This window comes from Danio rerio, chromosome 5 (assembly GCF_052040795.2).
Source record: "Danio rerio strain M-AB ecotype USA chromosome 5, GRCz13ab, whole genome shotgun sequence".
In the NCBI taxonomy this organism is placed as follows: Eukaryota; Metazoa; Chordata; class Actinopteri; order Cypriniformes; family Danionidae; genus Danio; species Danio rerio.
Window position 1 is genome coordinate 31721087 of NC_141025.1, and position 22177 is coordinate 31743263.

Here is a 22177-nt window from a genome sequence, read left to right on the forward strand (position 1 = left end):
AATGTTTTTCCAATCTTCTATTGTCCAATTTTGGTGAGCCTGTGTGAATTGTAGCTTCAGTTTCCTGTTCTTAGCTGACAGGAGTGGCACCCGGTGTGATCTTCTGCTGCTGTAGCCCATCCGCCTCAAGGTTCGACGTTTTGTGAGGTCAGAGATGCTCTTCTGCATACCCTAGTTGTAACGAGTGGTTATTTGTGTTACTGTTGCCTTTCTATTAGCTCCAAGTCTGGCCATTCTCCTCTGACCTCTGGCATCAACAAGGCATTTGTGCCCACAGAACTGCCACTCACTGGATATTTTCTCTATTTCTGATCATTCTCTGTAAACACTAGAGATGGTTGTGTGTGAAAATCCCAATAAATCAGCAGTTTCTGAAATACTCAGACCAGCCCGTCTGGCCCTAACAACCATGCCACGTTCAAAGTCACTTAAATCATCTTTCTTCCTCATTCTGATGCTCTGTTTGAACTGCAGCAAGTATTCTTGACCATGTCTACATGCCTAAATGCATTGAGTTGCTGACATGTAGTTGGCTGATTTGAAATTTGCGAGCAGATAGAATAGAAGTGGCCGGTGAGAGTATATTATATTTCTGAAAATGCTTGTTGGTATTAATGCATTGGACTAAAACCTATTGACTTTGCTGACATTGGGTTTAGTATATCTTTACAAAAATATTTTTAATTTCATGTAATTATTTGCTTATTTTTCTATTGTTTTTATAGCCTTTTTTTGGGGGGGGGGGGTCCTATGTCTGGAATACATTTTGACTATATTTGAATAATTAATATAACAAAAAACATTTATTTACATTTGTATTTACGTTTGTCCCCTTTAGTATTCGTACAGTAACATTTTAGTCGGCCATTTTATGCCCTCTTTATTTATACGTATTGAATATAATATTTCAGTTTTTAGTTGGGATTCACAAAATTGCTTTCATAAACAGTACTGTTTTGTTCAACATTAGCAGATACCAGCTACATAAACATTCTTATTTAAACAACAGACATGTAATTATACGGATGTTCGGAATTTCCGTCAGGCATATATTTTGTCTCCTCGAATGAAGGGTCCTTCGCTGGAGGTGACATTCATTGAAGGGCCCCCGGTTTGTGGAGAGAAGCGGCTAATAAACCTTCAGTCACAGAAATCATGGCACAGGCGGTGCAGAAACTCGTGGCTAAAGTGCCAACACTTGTCGGAGGTAAGAAAAATGTGCTTTTTATCTATGAGGTAGAGAACATTTACTCTTTAGAGTTGAGTGTTTCTGGTTTCCGCTGCTGTTAGATTAAGATTAGGCCGCGTAAAATATTTCACGCATGAAATCAGACAAACACTACAATTATTATACACACAATTAAAGTGGTGATATGCTTGTGCAAATGAAAACGCAAACAATTGCGTTATCGCTTTAGTATTTTGTTTAGTGTGTCACTGTTCATTCTGTATGCGCGCAGCGATATGCTAATGCTGTCAGTTCGGAGCAGTGGACAAATGTCATTGTGTGAGGATGCATTCTAATCAAACTGTCGAGTTACTTTGTTCTTATTGAATTTGTGATGTTCTCGTTATAAATAAGAGTCTGTATTTTTCTCGGTTATTAACGTGTATATTGATCTTTCTCTAGCCGCAGTCAACTACTCCAAGCCCCGGCTAGCCACATTCTGGTATTACGCCCGTGTGGAGCTGGTGCCTCCAACCCCTGCCGAGATTCCCAAGGCCATCAACGGCTTCCAGGACATGCTCAAGGCCTTTCAGTCAGGACGGGTCGGTCAGACAACAGTCAGGGTTAGTATGAACTGGATTCTTTAAAATTCAGTTTTACATTAATTTATCATACGACTGTGTTGGCATAAAATTAATTTTCTTTTCGGGTTAGTCCCTTTATTAATCTGGGGTCGCCACAGCGGAATGAACGACCAATTTATCCAGCATATGTTTCATGCAGCGGATGCCCTTCCAGCTGCAACCCATCACTGGGAAATTGGCATAAAATATTTGTTAAAATGTATTTTGTAATTAGTCTGAGGTGCAGGAATCGCGTTCAAGATCTTTTAGCTTTACCCAAAAATGTTAAATTGTCATGTACTCTCTTCACTTGTTCCAAACCTGAGTTTCTTCTGTTCAACACAAAAATGTCATGAAGAGAGCTGAAAACCTGTAATCATTGTCTTCCATAGTATATGTTTTTCCTACTATAAACATCAGTGGGTTTACAGGTTTTCAACTTTCTTCAAAATAGCTTCTTTTTTTGTGTTCAAAAGAAGAAACTTAGTAAGTTTTTGATTTGGGGTAGACTATCCTTTTTAAAATGTTTAAATCTCAAGATTGTGCTCAATGTTTTGGAAATGTTAGTGTTAGCCACCATGTTTGGAATTTTTTAGCAAGTTACAGGTATTATCTTAGTAAAAGAATTAATTTGCCTTTCTACATTTTAAGAATTTAAAAAGTCCTAAATCAGAGCAGAAAGGTTTAACTTCATAAGGTTTACAAGCATAAGATGTTCCATGTATCTCAATTTGTAAATGTAATAAATAATATTCTTCAAAAACATTTTAAATCAACATATATTTACTTGATATGATAAAGGATATTGATGACACTATAACACCATTGTGTTATGACACCATAAACAAAATTATATATATATATATATATATATATATATATATATATATATATATGTGTATGTATGTGTGTGTGTGTATAGTTATGTATTAAATTATTTTGCAGTGTGATCAAAAGTGTTTGGTATTTGGGAGCAAAATTATTCAAACAAACAGTATTGCTAATACACCTTTTTTTGTTATAAATTTGTCTAAGTTCTATATATTTCATGTACAGAACATGTAAACGTGTTCGTATCAAATAACTCTGTAAATGCTATTTACTTGGTCTTTAAATAGTCTTAAATTTACCTTTATTTGCTGCATTTAAAGAAATATGCTCCATATGTGCAATGACAGGCAGGTTCTCCCTAACACTAAGTCTAAAAGTCAACTTCATAAGACCAACAGAAGCACTTGCAAGTTTCTTACTTTCTCGTAAATGAAAGCTTTTTATCTATTATATTAAATTTCTCTTTATTTCTCTAGCACTGTACAATGTAGATTGTGCCAAAACATCTTTACATGGATGAAGAAAGGATAAAAAGCCATAACCGTATTTCAGATTGTATAAGAATTCCAGCATATCAGCCAGGCAGAAGTAGTGGCAGAATACTGGTTGTGTAGTTAGAGTTAAATTAAAACTGATTCAGTTCAGTTTAGTATAAATGTCACTGCTAAAGTTAAGCTTAATTCAGTTCAGTTTAATATTAATGCACTGTAGTATTCTGTGCTCTTTTCACTTATCAAACTGAACATTCAGTTTTTCACAGGGTATTATTTAAGCTGTTCTTTTCTTTTTAATTCTCTTTTTTGTAAATTGTATCAATGAGAGTTCCAAGAATATTCATGTAATGTTTCCTTTATTTGCCACAGGATGCTGTGAGGAATGGTCTTGTGGCCACAGAAGTTCTGATGTGGTTCTACATCGGGGAGATCATTGGGAAGAGAGGCCTCATTGGCTATGATGTATAAATGTGGACTGTCCTGCTTGCTTGTTCTCTTGGCTGAGCTTTGTCTGTTTTCTTTATCCTTGGAATCCAGGAACGAAATAAATGAATATTATTAACGAAATATCACCCTTTTGAGGTCCTTTACTTCCAGTGGACATATTTGCCACTGTATAACGGCACAGTGAATTAACAATAACGTTTAAGCTTTGTGGTTGTCAATCGTAGATCTATTTAAAGTAGAATCCATGCATTTTCCAGTTTTTACACTAGTTTAGCGCTTTCAAAGAGAGCCCTTATTGAAGGATACAGAATCTTTCCTTTACTCTTAAATCAAGGTGATTTTAATGCGATTGTATAATAAATTGAATTGTGATCACATTTTGACAATATAATTGGCGAACAGAGGACTAACATAATTTTTTTTTAATGTATAGACTTATCTAATATACATAAAGTACAAAATGTGTATTATGTTATAATTGACATCTCTTCACGTTCTTGGCTTTCTGATAGCATCCGCATAACTTTTCCCAAGTATTTGTTGAACTCCTGTCGGACCTCTTCAGGCTCTTCCTCAAGGTTTGAGTGAATGAGAGGCAGTTTGTTTAACTGTGGAGCTGCACAGAAAATACATTATAATAATGTCATATTCATAATGGATACATAATGTCATGCGTCCAACAAATAATGTATATGATGAGGTGCCCAGAGGTTTACAAAAGTATCTTTCTTTATTCAATCAATCATTAATTTATTTAATGTAATAATAATTTCTTAAGTCAATCATTCATTAATGTATTTAATTATAGTTTATTTAATCAATCTTTTTTCCTAGACACGTTAAAAGAACTGATGCTATAAAGATACAATAGTCAACATCTAAAGTGGATCAAAACCTTTTATCAAAGTTGTCCTAAAGCTATTGAACAACAACTATTCTTGTTTTAGGATGACTTTGAAAAACTTTTTTGATCCACTTTAAATGTTATCTACTATAGTAGAAGTTACCTAATGATGGACGGTTCGTGTCAGCCCCACTCCCTGGTTTATGATGTGCTATGAGTAAACACTGGCCCTCCAGCAGCCCTTGTGATGAGATGAATGCAGAGTACCAGGTCTCAATTTCCTTTAGATGACTGGGCACATCTGGGTTAAATACAACAGCTACCCCATTGGAGTCTTTCATCAAAGCTGGCCAGCATGATTCAAACCTGTGCACATACAATACTGAATGAATTCACCAAAGGAAAAAAATGAACAACTTTGATTGAGCAAAGTGGTTAATATTTAGTCCACTTACTTAAAATCTCCCGCACAATCCCACAGTTCCACATCACATGGTGAACTTTTGTTGCCATTATGTAAATTATGTGATTCAAACTCAAGAATCCTGAAGATGGAGAATTAATAATTGTGTGTCTAGTAACAACAAAACTGTGTACAGTTGAAGTAAGAATTATTAGCCCCCCACAGTTTATTTTCCCCCAATTTATGTTTAATGGAGAGAAGATTTTTTTCAACAAATTTCTAAACAATAGTTTTAATAACTAATTTCTAATAACTGATTTTATTTATCTTTGCCATGATGACAGTAAATAATATTTTACTAGATATTGTTCAAAACACTTCTATACAGCTTAAAGTGACATTTAGAGGCTTAACTAGGTTAATTAATTAGGTTAACTAGGCAGGTTAGGGTAATTAGGCAAGTTATTGTATAACGATGGTTTGTTCTGTAGACTTGGAAAAAACAGAATAAAGGGTCTAATAATTTTAACCTTAAAATGTTTTTTTTTTTAATTATTATTATTATTAACTGCTTTCATTCTAGCCAAAATAAAACAAATTAGACTTTCTCTAGAAGAAAATTTTATCAGACACACACTGTGATAATTTCCTTGCTCTGTTAAACATCATTTGGGAGATATTTGAAAAAGAAAAAAATTCAAAGGGGGGAGAATAATTCTGACTTCAACTATATATATATATATATATATATATATATATATATATATATATATATATATATATATATATATACATATTTATAGATAGATAGATAGATAGATAGATAGATAGATAGATAGATAGATAGATAGATAGATAGATAGATAGATACAAGATTTCAGATTTTCAGATTTCTTCAACTATAGGGTATATTATACTACAATACACCACAGATAACTAACGTTATAGTAAATGTATAGTGTACTTATAAATATATTATTTCTATATATATAAGTTCTTCAAATCAACCCACCTAACGCCTTGTGTTGGGCTGTAATCAGCTCCGATTGATTCCGTTGTATCGGAGAGAAAATTGGCCAATGCTGTTTTCCCACACTGACAGTAAAATATATCAATCAGTGATGAACAGTAAATTAATCATACACCGCATTTTACTCACAATCAAACTGCTTAACTTACCTCGCTTGGTCCAATTAATAATATTTTCACCTTAAACATGGTGAAGTACGTTAACGATAGAAACAAGGCAAAAATACTATTCTGCTTAGCAAACGAGCTAACGCTATCTTCTGTTATTAAATTAACATTTCTACTGCGTATACGTTAAAAAAAGACAAATAAATAAAGCGTCAAATCAAAGCGACATTTTAACAGACATCGACAAGCAGCTAACGTTACATAAAGCGTACAGTGGGCTAAAGCTAACTTATGGCTGACATAAACATCTCGTTTCCAAGGCAATGATGCTAGAGTTTAAACCTGCAGAATCGCAGATTCGCCAAAAAGATAAACTCGCTAAAAACTCGCTAAATTCGCTTAAAAAACGACATAGTTGCAAATATGAAGTAGCTAGCAAAATATGAGTTCGTTTTTCTAACTTAACAAACATAAAAAGCCTGAATTCTAAAGCAGGGTATAAAAGTTAGAAAAAAACAAAGGCATAATAATACAACTTGTTTAACAAGGGACATGTATGTTTGACCTTTTAAGTATTGGCAGACTTTTTACAAGTATATTTTTTTAGGTTTTTCTAAACCAGTTTTAGTTTTTGAAATGTAATCATTAAAGGTTGCTTTATGTCTGAAGTGTGGGAGTTGTGTTTCCTCTAACAGCCACATGAGGACAGCACACATCTGTTTCAAATCCGACATGCCTGTGAATTGACCAAATTCCGCAAATTTTTGTCTTCAGTAAAGTCATCTGCAAACACAACACCTGTACGGCCAAGGAAAGCAGGTTTAACAACTAAATAGGTAAGTTAACACAGAGCTGCTAGCATAAACTATGACAATGTGAAATTATCCAAAGACCTCGTTCATAGTAGGCCTACCTAAACCACACGTAGCTAGTTTCAAGGAAAAAAAAACTTTACCCTAGAAAAACTATAAAAGTGTGAAGTTCTTTGAAAAAATGTTGAGAAAGCTCGTTCATATCAGCTGTATGATTCATTGCTCACTGCTGCAGTATAAACACGCTCACCCACATAATGTTATTGTTTAGCAGCTTACAACTAATTCTCAAAATAAACATCTTTTTTTTTTTTTTTTTTTACTGAAAATACCTGTTTAACACGCACACTGGTCAACAAGACAGTGACCACTGACCTCCAAATGTCTTATCAGTGTGTGATTTTTTTTTTATTGGGTGAAATGAACATTCAAAATGAATGCTAGTGAATCGTTGAGTTTTTAGTTGTGTTGGAATTTTGGTCTTTTGGTTTGTTGTATTTTTCTGAATATTTTAGGAAGGTTTTGGACGAGAGAATTTATGTCCATCTTAATTAATATTAAAGGCTAAAAACCTGAATGTCTGCATAACATACAGTTAATGTCCAACACTATACCAGGGGTCACTAAAATTGGTTCTGGAGGAATGACAGTTTGTCTGGAAGTTTTGAGTACACCCACCTTAGTAATTAAGACCTTGAATAGCTTAATTACTGGCCAAGAGAAGTTTTTCTATGTGGGATAATTTTGCTCATTTATAGTGCATCTGGAAAGTATTCATAGCGCTTCCCCTTTTCCACATTTTTTAAGTTACAACCTTATTCCAAAATAGATTAAATTTTCTAAAAACTCTACACACAACACCCCATAATGACAATGTAAAGAAAGGTTTTTTGAAATTGTTGCAAAATTAATAAAAATAAAAAAGCTAAAAAATCACATGTGCACAAGTATTCATAGCCTTTGCTGTAAAGCTCTAAATTGAGCTCCGTTACATTCTGTTTCCACCGATCATTCTTGAAATGTTTCAGCAGCTTAACTGGAGTTCACCTGTGGTAAATTCAGTTGATTGAACATGATTTGAAAAGGCATACACCTGTCTATATAAGGTCCCATGGTTGACAAAGCACAAACCAAGCATGAAGACAAAGGAATTGTCTGTAGACCTCAGAGACAAGATTGTCTTGAGGCACATAACTGGGGAAGGTTACAGAAACATTTCTGCTGCTCTGAAAATGTCAATGAGCACAGTGGCCTCCATCACAAGTGGAAGAAGTTTGGAACCACCAGGACTCTTTCTAGAGCTGGCCGCCATCTAAGCTGAGTGATCAGGGGAGAAGGTCCTTAGTCAGGGAGGTGATCAATAACCTGATGGTCACTCTGTCTGAGCTCCAGCGTTCTTTTGTGGAGAGAGTAGAACCTTACAGAAGGACAACCATCAGTGCAGCAATCCACCAATCAGGCCTGTATGGTATAGTGGCCTGACGGAAGACGCTCCCCACCTGGGATTTGCCACAAGGCATCTGAAAAACTCACAGATCATAAGAGAGAAAATTATCTGGACCGATGACACTAAATTTGAACCCTTTGCATTGAATGCCAGGCGCTACGTTTGGAAAAAAAACATCTCTGGAGAGATCTGAAAATGGCTGTAGATGGCTGCTTCCCATCCAACCTGATAGAGCTTGAGAGGTACTGCAAAGAAGAGTGGGCAAAAAATCCCAAAGACAGGTGTGCCAAGCTTGTGGCATCATATTCATGTTCACACTGCACGTTCTCCCCACGTTTGCATGGGTTTCCTTCGGGTGCTCTGGTTTCCCCCACAAGTCCAAAGACATGTGGTACAGGTGAATTGGGTAGGCTGAAATTGTCCTTAGTGTATGTGTGTGTGAAAAAGAGTTTATCGGTGTTCCCCAGAGATAGGTTGCAGCTGCAAGGGCTTTCACTGCGTAAAGCATATACTGCATAAGTTGGTGGTTCATTCTGTTGTGGCGACCCTAGATTAACAACTAAGCCTAAAAGAAAATGAATGAATGAAATTATTCAATTCACCACAGTGAAAGAACAAAAACGTTTATGCATAATATGAAAATCACATAAGCTTTGCTATTGAGATGTGTTTTCATCTATTGTGCATTAAAATAATGTAATTAGCTTTTTTTGTTAATTTTGTAAACACAGCAGCAAAAAAATGATCATGTTTACTAACAAATCTATGACAACAATTATTTCCCAAAAAAGATTATTTCTTGAGCGAACAATATGTATAACAACTTTATTGAAATATGAAGTCATTGCTGAATAATGTTGCTTTACAATAACAATAGGTCTTGCATTTGGATACACACATGGTGAGATTTTATTATAATAGTCAACTGAAAAAGATTTGATCAACTTGGGAAAGAATGTCCATCAATCATGCCTTCATTTAAGAGAAAAGTACACAGTTTGTGTATAGCGTCATTGCTGAAAAGTTATTTAATCCTTCCTGAACCTGTTAAAATTATTTAAACGACAGCTTACGAATGACATTCAACATAAAAGCCAGAGTAAAAAAAAACAAATACAAAATCATTCAACAAAGATCAAAAATGTCAGTTCATCACTTTAGGTTCTTAATAATAAAAAAGCACATCTCATGCAGTGTTCATTTCAATTGGCAGATCTTGACTGACGTTCCAACACCAAACCCAGGATAGAGGGGCTCGGTGAATGTGGTCTCGAAGCGATACAGACGTGTCATAGTATCACCGATACTGTAGAAGGACAAAACCCCTGCGGAGTGGTCCAGGAAGACACCTATTCTGGAAGAGTGAGGGCCACTAACAGCCTTGTCTGCCCTGTTATGCCAGGCCGAGTACCCAGTGTCAGAGCAGAGGAGGCTCCAGGACTTATCGTTGTAGCCCAGCAAACACAAGGAGCCTTTACCTTTACGGCTAATGCCCCGATAGGCCACTCCGATGGAGAATTCCCCACTCCACTCCACTTCCCAGTAGTAGCGGCCACCAGACAGACCCTCACGACACAGAACTTGAGCAAAGCTATCGAAGCGATCTTGGTTGTCAGAGTACGGCTGCAGGTCCCGGGTGCGAATTACCTTCTTGCCTCCTTCAGATAAGTACAGCTCCTTATGTGCCGTGTGTGAGTCTAATTTCAGCTGACAGTAGTCTGTAGAGGAGCATGAAAGATTGATTTAATGTGTTGGCCTTTATATTATATTGTGCATGTATTTAAATTACACTTGTTGTTATTGTGAGTAATGTCAGGAAAACTGTTATTTGACTTGAAATAGTATTCAAAACTATAACCAATACAGATAAGATAATGATTATTTTCATGATGTGGCTAATAAGCAATAAATGGCCAATATTCTATTGTAATTCATCTGAATAATTATAAAACTAAACTCTTAATACTGTCAGTTCAGGCATCATAATGAATACTTTTTGAAAAAAAATATCTATATGGAACACATATTAGATTATTAATCGTTAACTTGGTTCTTGGTTAAATTATTTAAATGTAAAAATAGCGATAATGAGCATGCATAGCAATATGTCCTTTTTAACAGATTTAAGATAATGGTGAGATGCCCAATGTCGGGACTAGACCAAAGTTGGCCCATTGTAACCTTTGATTTGTCCCACCATCCCATCTGAATAGAGAGGGAGAATGATGGGGAGGTGGTTGGGGCGAATTCCCTTTGACGGAGATTGTCGTTTTGAATTTAACATAACCTTTTGTTCTTTGTTTTATTGCCAACTGAAATTAAACGATTTAATTAAATGTTATAAAGGAATCAGACTTTTAAAATTTAAATACTGTCACTTGACAGATAGAGGACAATGTACAAGACATCTGGGAGCAAATCAAGGTAAAGGCAGTAGCAGCTCAACTAGTGTTTTCAGCATTGAACTCCCTTGTGTTATAAATGGAATTGTTTATGTTTTTACTGCAATAAGTTCATTATAAAACGTCAAAACGATACTGTATTAGTTAATGATTTAAAGAAAAATATTTTTAAATATTACCAAATACATTATGAAATTGCCCTTGGCAAATTGAATAAATATGGTTTAGTATATATTCAGCCTACAGCCCTCTATGAAGTTTGGTTTGTTGGCCCTTTATAAGAAAAAAACTTTGGGCACCCCTGATGTAGACAAACATATAGAATTTTAAAAATGTAAAATCATAATTTTTCCACTCTATGTACTTACATTTCAGAAACTCAGATCTGGTCTTAGGTTCTACAGGAGGCGAACTGTCCACTGTATGAATTTCTTTAGCTGAACACAAAGGAACACACATTTCATTATACCACACACTATGTGTACTACAATCCAAACATTTAGAGTCAGATATTTACATTTGTTTTTGGACATAAATGTATACATTTGTTCATCATGGACAGATTAAATGAATCAAAATGCTTTCATATTACTAAAATATATATAATATATTATGCATATTAGAATCACTTTTTGAAAATTCAGGCTGTTAAAAATTCAGAATGCCATTGTCAAAATGTATTTAAACAAACAACAGTTATTTAATATTTGTATGATATAAAATAATATTAGGGGTTTTGTTTTATAATATATCCAGCCTTTATTAGTGTAAAAGACATCTTTAATAAAAAAACATGTGCTTTTACAGTTACCCGTAACATTTTAACCTTATCTTTATCAGGAAGTGAAGATTGCTGATTTTTAAACATGATCTTAAACATGATCTTTATGAAGACAGTTTACCAGTAGCCCTTGGGCTGTCTAGCTGAAAATTAAAAGTCTGTGTGCTTTTTGTTAGTTATAAAATTGTTTGATTACAAGCAGGAAATGTTTATAGGCCAGTGACATGACCACATTGAAATGGTCTATAGCTTATATTTGCTCCAATCACATACAAGTAGGAATATAATTTATGTCTTACCTCTGGCAGTCTTCTCCTTGGTGCGATTCTCCACAGTGTAAACTGGTACTTCATTTACTGTGGTAAAAAGAACACATCAGGAAAACAAAATTGACATTACGTTCTTGTTTTTTTAAACATGAAGTGCAAGATTTATGACAGCAGCTCTACATAAATCACTAAATCCTATTGTTTTCCAACTCTAATAATAGAACTGTTTGCTGGCTACATCATCCAATCAGAACAGCTCTTTTGTTTATCACTTGAACTTTGCTCAGTGAATTGGAAACAGAGTAGCGGAACTCTAAACCCTGTTTACACTCTCTAATCACATGACTGCCTTGCTCACTTAAGAGTGTACTGCAAAATCATGCGCACTTGGCAATGAAAAGATTGAATTATCATGATTAAAGACAGATCTATTTAATTGTAGTTATTTTACAATGCCAGACAGTAGAAATTATATGTGCTGATATGCTGTAACTATAGTGCACAGTGTAGCTCTTTAGAGGCAAACTGAGTTCACTTCTGCAACTTTAACAACTAAGTTCATATAAATTAGAGGCCAGTGTGTTCAGATCAGCAAGAAGGGCAGCTTCACCCGGCAACTCCTCCAGTACCTGATGTGCAGTGCATTGTGTTCCTGACCTGATTTTGAGATTTTTCGCAGTTCGTCTCTGCCCAGCTCCTCCAGCCTCTCTTTGATCTCAGCCACAGCTTTCCTGGCTGAGCTGAACGAGAAATCTGGATTCAGAGTCACTCGGGGTATGAAGCCGTCATCAGTCGGAGTGCAGAGATAATTGAAGTTCTGGTTAAAAAAAAGAGATAGAGAAAAGTCAGATTGTGCAGTGCATTGACTTACTAAAGTCTTACTTTTCTTTTGTTCATGTATTGCTACCCAATCTGGCCAAAACCCATATAATCACCAACAATCCATCTCAATAATACTTTAAACTTTTTATTCAAAAAGGTAATTATTAACTCTTTATCATAATGGTTTAATTATTTTCCCTATAATAACATTTGTTTAAAAGCGCTCCATGTGTTTACTGCTAAGGACACTGACGTGGACCGATTGGTGTGCATACATTTATATTATTATGCTTTTTAAAACTTTTAAAGCATTTGTTTATTTATTTATTTATTTTTATATATTTTAAAGAAAGTATATGTTGTAAAAACGTGTATGGATACAAGCTTGATTTTTACACTATTTAAAACATTATTATTTTTTTTAAAGAAATATCTCATATTTAAATTTTTTATTATTCATTTATTATTGTAAAATATTAAATTATAATAATTTTTGATAGCAAATAAAAATCATTCTCCAATCTGCTCCATTTAAAAAAAAAAATCTTTAGCCTTTGGCCCTTTATGAGTCTAAAATTTCATTCATAAGGGTCTTAAAAATGTCTTTAAAAGTCTTCAATTTAAGATTTATGGTGAAACCTGCAGAATCCCTGGTTGGAATTCTTAATTTCTAAGGATTACGGTTTATCGGATGCCTTTGAAACTATTGTGCAACATCTTAGAGCCAAATATTTTTTATGTTTTTATGCCATATGTAATAATAACCTCTGTCTGAAAGGGACAGGTCACCCAAAAAATAACATTTAAATAACATTTATTCACTGTTTACTCAGCCTCAAGTGCATTTAGATATTCATTAGATGATGTTTTTGTTGTTGAAGACAAAAGAAACTTGTAACCATTGACCTCCAGTTGTAGAAAAACAAATACTATGGATGTCAATGGTTAAATGTTTGCAGCATTATTTGAAAATATCTTCCTTTGTGTTCAACAGAAGGATGAAATTCAAACAGGGTTTTGACTAATGAGTGATGCACTTATTATTATACCATTATCGAAACTCATTGGTCGACTGAAATAATTCAAACATAGTAATACTCAACTGTTTAACTCTAGGGAAGTTGTAAGATGCCTCTAGTAATGGCAGAATTTTCAGTTTTGGGTGAACTGTCACCCAAAAAATATAAGAGCAGTTTTATGTAGTATTTAGTATTTTTACAGCATGAAAATTATTGATAATATATTCAGAATGTTAATGCTAAGCTATAAACAGTACACAGCTCAAGTCAGAATTATTTGCCCCCTGTTTATATTTTACCCCAATTTTTGTTTACCGGAGAGCAGATTTTTTTTTTCAACACATTTCTAAACATAATAGTTTTAATAACTCATTTCTAATAACTGTTTTATTTTATCTTTGCAATGATGACAGTAAATCGTGTTTTACTAGATATTTTTCAAGAAACTTCTATACCCCTTAAAGAAACATTTAAAGGCTTCAGTAGGCAGGCTAGGTTAATTCGGCAAGTTATTATAACATGTTTTTTTTTTCTGTAGACTATAGAAAAAATATATAGCTTAAAGGGGCTAATAATTTTGACCTTAAAATGGTTTAAAAATCAAAAACTGCTTTTATTTTAGCTGAAATATTAATAAGAAAAAAAAATTATCAGACATACTGTGAAATATCCTTGCTCTGTTAAACATCATTAGGAAATATTTAAAAAGGGAGGCTATATTTTACACTTTTGCAATAACATTTATTTAATTTGATCAAATAATCAAAATATTATAGTTAAGTCTATTAAACCTTACTTAAATGTATAAAGTAATGTACTCTATATTGAGTAGACTTTTTCTACTTGCTCTTTTTTTTAACTCGCTATTAAAGTAAAGAGATCAGAAGTAGGTGAAGTACCTGTAAGAAGTGGATATGATCCTCTGTGCTGTAAAGCTGTTTAAGCCCAGTTTCTTTCTTCTTGAGTTCATCTATCTCCTGCTCCAGTCGCTCCATCAGTCCCTCCGCCTGACTGAATGCAGCCCTTTCATTGATGTTGATCATTTTGGTGACCTCTGACCTCATCCTCTCGATAGATGTGATCATCTCGTCAAACATCTTCTTGCTTTCGGCCATTGCTCTTTGTGCAGAGCCCTGTAAAAAAAAAAAAAAAATCAGCCATTCTTGTCAGTTCATTCCTCCACTAGTTTATGCCTCTACATTTTAGTGCACCAGTTTTGCAAGAACTTCTAGATAACATTTACAGCTCATTAAAATTACTCAAGCGACTGCTGAAGTCAGCTGAATACACCATGTATCAGCTTGTATCTAATGAACGGCCATCTAGATGACCTCATGAAGAACAAAAGTACGCTTATTGCCACTTTCAAGGACTGTTTGCTTTCCCAGATTGAAACAGTTACACACTGACTTAACAGATAAAAGGCGTTGTGCTGTGTAACCTTTGCTCAGATGAAGCAGTATGTTACAGTCTGACTTTGATATGAGAAACCTACTTTGAGAGAGTCCACCGCTGTCTTCAGCTCCTCCAGTTCTTTGGTCCTCTGCTGACATTTCTGTTTGATCTCTGCTTGGGACACTCCAAGAAGTTTCTGTTCATGAAATCAAAAGAAATCATAGCTTAGTGTTTGTTGACATAGATAAAATATTTCTTGTTATCGATCGTCATCTTTGTTATATAATATACATGCTCTCACGTCACAGATCTTCATGTTAATTCTATGTTTACTCTTTTTGCTAGAATTTGAAGAACCTGCTTCACTTGGACACCTTTATCTTTAAAAAGAGAGGGGAATGTTAATCACGCCAGGAATGTAAAACTAGCTGGGTCTGCTCACCGAAGAGACATTTCAAGGTGCACACGCTTGATTCTTTAGGGAAAGAGGAGGGGGGCTTCTGAGCAGCCCCTTGCCAAGCTCACCGAACCATTCTTCAAGATAAGCTTGAAGGAATGTGGAGAATCTGGGGAGGGGGTGAATAAAATTCTGTGTGTGCGTGTGTGTTTGGTGTGTGCCATGGGACATGAGGGCTTAAATCTGGGATTCCCTGCATTTAGCAGAACAAACAAACCATTGGCAATTAGTGTATGTGATAAGCATTAGATTACAGATATAATTACTTTATCTGAACGGCAGCTGTGACTGTTTAGTCAAAACTGTACAGAAACACATTAAGTGCTCCCTCCTCGTCTCAAGCTCAGTCAGGGCTAATGAATCGAAGGAAAAGCTTTTAAAACTTAAGCCTTTGAAGGTCTTCCTTCCATTCAGTGCAGCAATGTACTGATGGAACTGTAAACATCTGGCCTGTATCTATTAATAGTTGCAGTGTCGTGTTTGTCATCAGTTTCCTCACAGTTATTTTATATATCTTTTTTTTTTTTTTTGTGAAACTCAAGATTCATGAGATTGTTGTCCTAATTCTTTCAGCTATACTCATCTGCTGAGGTTTATGATGACTTTGGGTCAAGGTACAAAAAGCAGTGTGCTATTTTTCTAGCTCGTAGCGCAGAGGGAGGTTGGGGTTGGTCCGTAAGCTCCCGCCTGATTTTCTCAAATTCACATTCCTTGCCTCTCCCAACACCAGAATCCAGACCTACCCCGCTTCCCATCCCTTGTTGATCATAACAATTCATTTTTTCAACAAAATAACAGATTTTTTTCAGGTAAGGACAGTAGTTGTTACGTAATATATAACCTCTCCGTTGTCCTTTAGAAAGCAACACACCCTTTTTGTGACTCCCACAACTTGGAAACTTAGTGCATGACTAAAAAACCTCCAGCATACACACTAATCACAATCTCCTCCCTATCTTTTCCATATTTCCTCATCAGTTTTTTTTGTCATGATCTGAACCAGCGTGTTTGCGATAGCACAGAACCGGTTATGCAGTGTGTCTCCATGTCTTTTGACTTTTTGACTTCTTTCACCTTTTATAAAACATTCTAGGTAATCAATATTGTCATACACTTTAAACGAAACAGAAAAAGCTTTAAACCCCACAGCCTCAGCTTTAGCCTCATAGTAACCTCAGTGAAGTTTACTCAAGCGCTATGTTTTCCTTACCTGTTTTTCCCCTCTTTCTGCTTCGGCTGACACTATGTCATGTCCCTTGTGCTCGCTGACAGTACAGATGGCGCAAATACACATCTGGTCAGTGCGACAGAACAACTCCAGGCTCTTCTGGTGCTGAGGGCAGATCTTACGGTCCAGATTCCCCAGCTCATCCACCAGCTTGTGCCTCTTGAAGGTGGCAGACTCATAGTGGGGCTTCAGGTGCTTTTCGCAATAAGAAGCAAGGCAATTAAGGCAGGACTTGACCGCCTTGAGCTTTTGTCCAGTGCAGAAGTCACAGGGAACGTCCCCAGGCCCAGCACAGCTTCCATTACTTGGAGGCGTTAAGTTTAAGCCGGTCTTCTTGATCTTCTCTGCAACTTTGGTGAGAGTGGCATTCGGCCTGAGAACGGGTCTCTGGGTGAACGTGATCCGACACTGGGGACAGATGTAGATGCCGGTGTAGTCAGCCTCGTTCCAGTATCCACTGATACAGTCCATGCAGAAGCTGTGCCCACAGGGAATTGCCACCGGGTCCCTCAGGAGCTCCGTACATAGAGGACAGTTGAAGTAGTCTGGAGACATTTGCTCAGCCATGTTTTTACTCCCAATTAAAAAAAACAACGTCTGAAATGTTTCCGAGAGAGAAAGAGAAGCCAAATGCTACGTGGCTGGTGTTTTACTACAGACAGCCTTGGGTTTCTGAATTCCACAGGTTATTAATTAAAGGAAGCAAAGCCCTCCCCTTTGTACTGTGGTGGAGAGAGAGAGAGGAAGGGGGGAGACAGAGAGAGAGAGCGAGAGAGAGACAGATTAAAGCACAGCCCAGCTCAGATAAACAGGTTGAGCCAGGAGTCTTGAGAGAGAGAGAGAGAGTGAGAGAGGAAGGGAGGGATGGGGGTGGAGTGAAAGACATCGAAGAAAAAAAGGTACAGTTGAGAATGAATGAATTGTAGTACAAAGCAGGGCCATCCAGGATGAAACTTAAACAAGAAAAGCTATCTGTTTTTATACACATAAACAGATTGGCCATTAGCTGGGGGAGCTGAAGGACATTTGCATTAGTTACCCTGAAACCACTGTTTGTTAATAATTGCCCATTTTTGTTTGCCCATTAAGCTAATTTTAATTTTTACGATCATGCTTTCATTCTTTAAGTAATATTGGGTTCAAAAGTGGCGAATTTGAATTTACAACAATCACATTTGGCGCATGTTTTATTTAAGTAGTTTAGATGCATATGTAGTATACCAACCAGTAGTTTCATTGTAAAATTTATTGCTTTGAAACTCTTTTTCATAATGCTCTTGTTCTCTGCTCGCCGCACTAAACAAATAGTAGTAACAGTCAGTCACGAGGTGAGTTTGATCTGAATGTATGAACTAAGGCCAGTTGGACTGGATTGGGTGTTGCAGACTTGAAGCAAACGTCATTCGTTTGTTATCGATGGGAGTGGCAGAAAAAGAATGCACAGTATTTTAGGTTGAAAATATTTCAAACGTCACTTTTGACATTTTCAAAATAATTTGTACTAGCTACAAATATTTACAGACTTTTATTGTTATTGGTTTGGCACTATCCTTATTGACTGATTTATTTGCACTGGTAATTACTGCTAACATAAAATGGGACAACGTAAGTGCCAAAGCAAATATACTTTAATATTTTAAGGTACTGACCTGCATTTTTTAGAAGATGTTTAGTAGTATGATGTGTGCATTAGTCATGTGTGACAGTATTACACACACCTCCTTTGGATGTGCAATAGTTATAGATACTGCTTTTACCCTTATGTCCTTTTATGTGTGTGAGTTGTAGTTTTTTCCTTCTTTTTTTAAAGCAAGGCACATTCTCATTGACCTTTTTAAAAGACTAATCTTTTAATCTGCTTAGCATTTAGTATATGGAAAATAATAGATTTTATTGTACTTTTTGATTCCTTCCATAAATAACAGCAGTGGCATTATGTAAACAGACTTTAATTTAAAGGGCTTTCGAAAATACATAAAACCATTGAGTCTTGAGTATTTGTTTAAATCCAAACAGAAATATAGATTTTTTGCCAGTTAGTATATATTAAAAGGGCTTTATATATTATGTTATTTTATGTTTTATTATTTAAAAAAAAACAATATTCAGACCATGCTAGTAAAAAAAAGGTATCATTGTTTTGGATTGGGATATAGCTGTTATATTGTCTGTGTTTGCCAAAAGGGTATTATCTCCCCCGACACCTCCACCTAATTTGCACCATTTCCTGCATGTTTTCTCTGGTGTGGGGGAAAACTGGGTTCCCACGAATCATGTAATTTCTGGAATTATTTTAAAATTCAATAATATATACAAAAAAAAAAAAAAAATTATCTTATTACTGCAGCCTAAAATGACTGAATGACTGTGCCTTTGATCAAAATTTGTGGCAAACATTGCAGCATTTCTTGTGCTGTTTTTTTGTGAAAACACAAATTTACAAATTTATCTCATTCATTACTTTCCTATTACTTCATAACCTTAAGAACCATTGTTTTTTTTTGTATTTTATATAAAGGGAACACTTAGAGAAAACAAAGAGGAAGAATAATCATATAAAGGCTTCTACATCATATTTGATCAATAAACAAAACTTTGAAATATTTTGAACATTAGAAAAATCCTGTTAGAATTTCTTATTTATGCAATCAACACAACAAACGTAGCAATGTTCAAATAGGCTTTGGCTAAATGCACATTGCAATTTAATATCACATGATGTATTTAAAGCATGCCTTACACCTATGGAGAAGCAAATCACTGTGCATGTGTCTATGATAGCTCGAGGTATTGCACACTGGATGAGCACTTTCTGTGCAATAATATAATGTTATTTAATTTAACGCAGTGCATATTGCACAGAAGGAATTTGAAATGTGTCCTGGCTGCCCAAAATCAATGAAAAAATCTTCTAATGTTCTAAATGTTTTATTTTGTGTTAAATTCAAAGTTCTGTAGAGACTGTTCAATTTCCTTCTTTATACAGCTTTTTAGTCAGGGAAAACATGGGACTTTGACATTTGGCTTGAAGTGGGAACCCTGGAGAAAACACATTTGCACCTTAAGCTTGTTCAAAACCCATTTGAGCTTCTTTCTTCGGTAGGCATGGGCCGGTATAAGATTGTAACGGTATGATAACCTTGGATAAAAATATCTTGATTTCATGGTATTGGGATTGCTGCTCTAAAATATCTTAAAAAAAAACATTTGCGTACAAAACAAGAACTTTTATCTGCTTTGAACACTATGGCTATGTCTGAAATTGCATACTTGCATATAGTATCTAAAACAACATGTGAGCTGAATAATATGTCCAAATTCATAGAAGTCGAAAAACAATATGGGAGAAGAACTTGGATGATCTACTTCCAGTGAGATTCTGAAGTGTGCATCCGATGAATGTTACGCTATCCCATGATGCACCATTAGAGAATTCATGAATGAGAGTGAAGCGGGTGTTTCACGTGATCATGATAAAATGGCGGATGTAGTACAATCGAGCTTCATTCACACTACTCGCTTTCATGATTTATAGAACGTACATATCTATCGGTCGAGTAGTAAATTCAAATGTATTACACTACTGAGTAGTAGGCGATTTCAGATGAGCACAATATATTTTATTTTGAGAAACTTTTTAAATATTTTGGAACAGTAAACATGTCAGGCTAAATAATTCAAAGGAATCATTGACTTCTGCTGTCTTCATCAGTTTCAAAAACACAGATTTCTTTACAATTTAAAACAGCATCTTTGGATATCTGCTGGAGATACTGTTGTTTATTAAAAACAAAACAAAAAAACTAAAAAAATAAAATAAATCTTACACATACCTTAGGAATGGTGTAACGGAAATTTTTTTTTAAAAACATTTTAAAACGTTGACTTTTCCAAACCGCATTATATCTGCAAACCGGTTATCGACCCTAGGCGTGTTTTCATTGTTCCTAAGGAATACAATTTTTTATCAACTCTTTTGTGTATTTTTTAGGACAACAGTATCTCCAGCAGAAAATATATCCAAAGATGCCGTTTTAAATTGTAAAAAAAAAATCTGTTTTTGAAACAAATGAAGACAGCAGAAGTCAATAATTAATTTGAAGTATTTAGCCTAACATGTTAACTGTTCCAAAATATTTTAAATGTTTCTTGAAATAAAATATAGTGTGTTTAAAAGGGAAAGAAATTGTTGTTTTTTTGCTCAGACATTTAAAAAGAACATATTTTAGTGCAGTGATCACAATACCATGAAACCGTGATATTTTTATCCAAGGTTAACAATCTTATACCGGCCCATGCCTATTTGACCCATGCCTATCTTTTGGTTAACCTCCTAAACTCTGGGACCCGGTACTGGTCCATGATGTCATTTACTTCCGCATTCTTCAAATTTTAACGGTCTGTACTGGCCCTATTTTTCTTTTTTCCTATAATTACTGACATGTGTAGGAACCACCAAAATTAATTACAGCAATCTAGAACACACAGAACCTAAAAGGTACACTTTCAAATTTGAGTTTATACTGTGGTTTATTATAACACAGATAACATACACAACTATTTAAATCACTTTCAACAACGTTTTATGAAAATTCAAAGGTTTTTCTTTAAAATAATACCAAACTTTTGCATTTACACCTCTGCATGTGGATTTCGTAAGCTTTTAAATTTTGGTAGGCAAAGTCCAGGCGGAAACCCCAACATAGCACTTGACTTTAGGGTTAGGTTAAAGACAAAAGAAGATATTTCAAAAAATGCTGATTGCTAGCATCCTTTGACTTCCATAGTATTTTTTTCACACTATGGAAGTCTATGGGTGGCAGCAACTAGCAATTTTCTAAATATCTTCTTTTGTGTTCAACAAAAACTCAATAAACTCAAGGTTTAAAACCACTCAAGGTAATTTTCATTTTTGGGTGAACTATCCTTTTAATTCTCTTAACTCTTTTTAATTATTGAGGACTGCAAGCTATTGGCCCAATTTAAACCCAGATGACGCCACTTTGACAGAAACCTACACCTAGTACTTGCTGATTGGTTACACAAGGTGCAGTCATCAGCTCTGCCCCAAACACAAATCTTGCATCACTTGATAAATAGTTTCACCTCAGTCCTTATATGGTCTTGTGCTCTGATAAGCCAGTTTCTCTTCCCCTTTTCCCTCAGTTAAATAAAGTCCAGAAGTTACAGTGCAAGATATAAGCCACGATTACTCATTAACACGTAGTCAAAAGGCTAGCATGCTAGCTCAGGCCTCAAATTTTCATTTTTCTGCAACATGAAATAATAAAATGGCGGAACTGGTCTATTCGTGGAGTGTCGTTCTTCATTGTTCTCATGGTTCTTAGAGAGGAAATGTTGTAAAGCGTACAAAAGAAATCAGTTCCTTTAACACAACCTTTATTGTTCTCCACACCCTCACGCTGACCCCTCCGAGTTCACGTTGGTTCACGAGGGACCATTTTCCTATTGAGCGAGCTGCATACATGAGTAAGCCTGCCAGAAGTCTCGTGTTTCCTTCTGTATATTAAGAGTCAAAGGACAAGTTTCATTAAAGTACCTGATTAAGGGCAGTTTGCCCGGTGGAGGGTGACGGAG

At 35.4% G+C, this 22177-nt stretch overlaps 3 protein-coding genes and 1 long non-coding RNA gene across 6 annotated transcripts; 2 read left to right on the top strand and 2 right to left on the bottom strand.

The window, feature by feature from the left end:
- The first annotated feature begins 1119 nt into the window (after nt 1–1119).
- On the top strand, nt 1120–3683 carry atp5mg (ATP synthase membrane subunit g). The gene is given in 3 exon segments (NM_199757.1): nt 1120–1207; nt 1631–1791; nt 3486–3683. Coding segments are annotated over 3 exon segments (312 nt in total). The 5' UTR covers nt 1120–1155; the 3' UTR covers nt 3585–3683.
- On the bottom strand, nt 3456–6258 carry ift22 (intraflagellar transport 22 homolog (Chlamydomonas)). 2 transcript variants are annotated; one of them, NM_001017884.1, is given in 5 exon segments: nt 3885–4179; nt 4571–4773; nt 4863–4952; nt 5823–5905; nt 5990–6255. In NM_001017884.1, coding segments are annotated over 5 exon segments (564 nt in total). In that variant the 5' UTR covers nt 6029–6255; the 3' UTR covers nt 3885–4030.
- LOC147844011 (uncharacterized) lies at nt 6241–11475 on the top strand. 2 transcript variants are annotated; one of them, XR_015491294.1, is made up of 3 exons: nt 6241–6501; nt 6643–6783; nt 9420–11475. It is a non-coding gene; the product is annotated as an uncharacterized LOC147844011 (long non-coding RNA). The 2 variants fall into 2 exon arrangements; XR_015491293.1 differs by lacking the exon at nt 6241–6501 and having other exon boundaries at nt 6620–6783.
- ftr82 (finTRIM family, member 82) lies at nt 9009–17270 on the bottom strand. The gene is given in 7 exon segments (NM_001075103.1): nt 9009–9924; nt 10977–11045; nt 11689–11745; nt 12316–12475; nt 14399–14632; nt 14995–15090; nt 16562–17270. Coding segments are annotated over 7 exon segments (1722 nt in total). The 5' UTR covers nt 17147–17270; the 3' UTR covers nt 9009–9403.
- Between the last annotated feature and the right edge of the window lie 4907 nt (nt 17271–22177).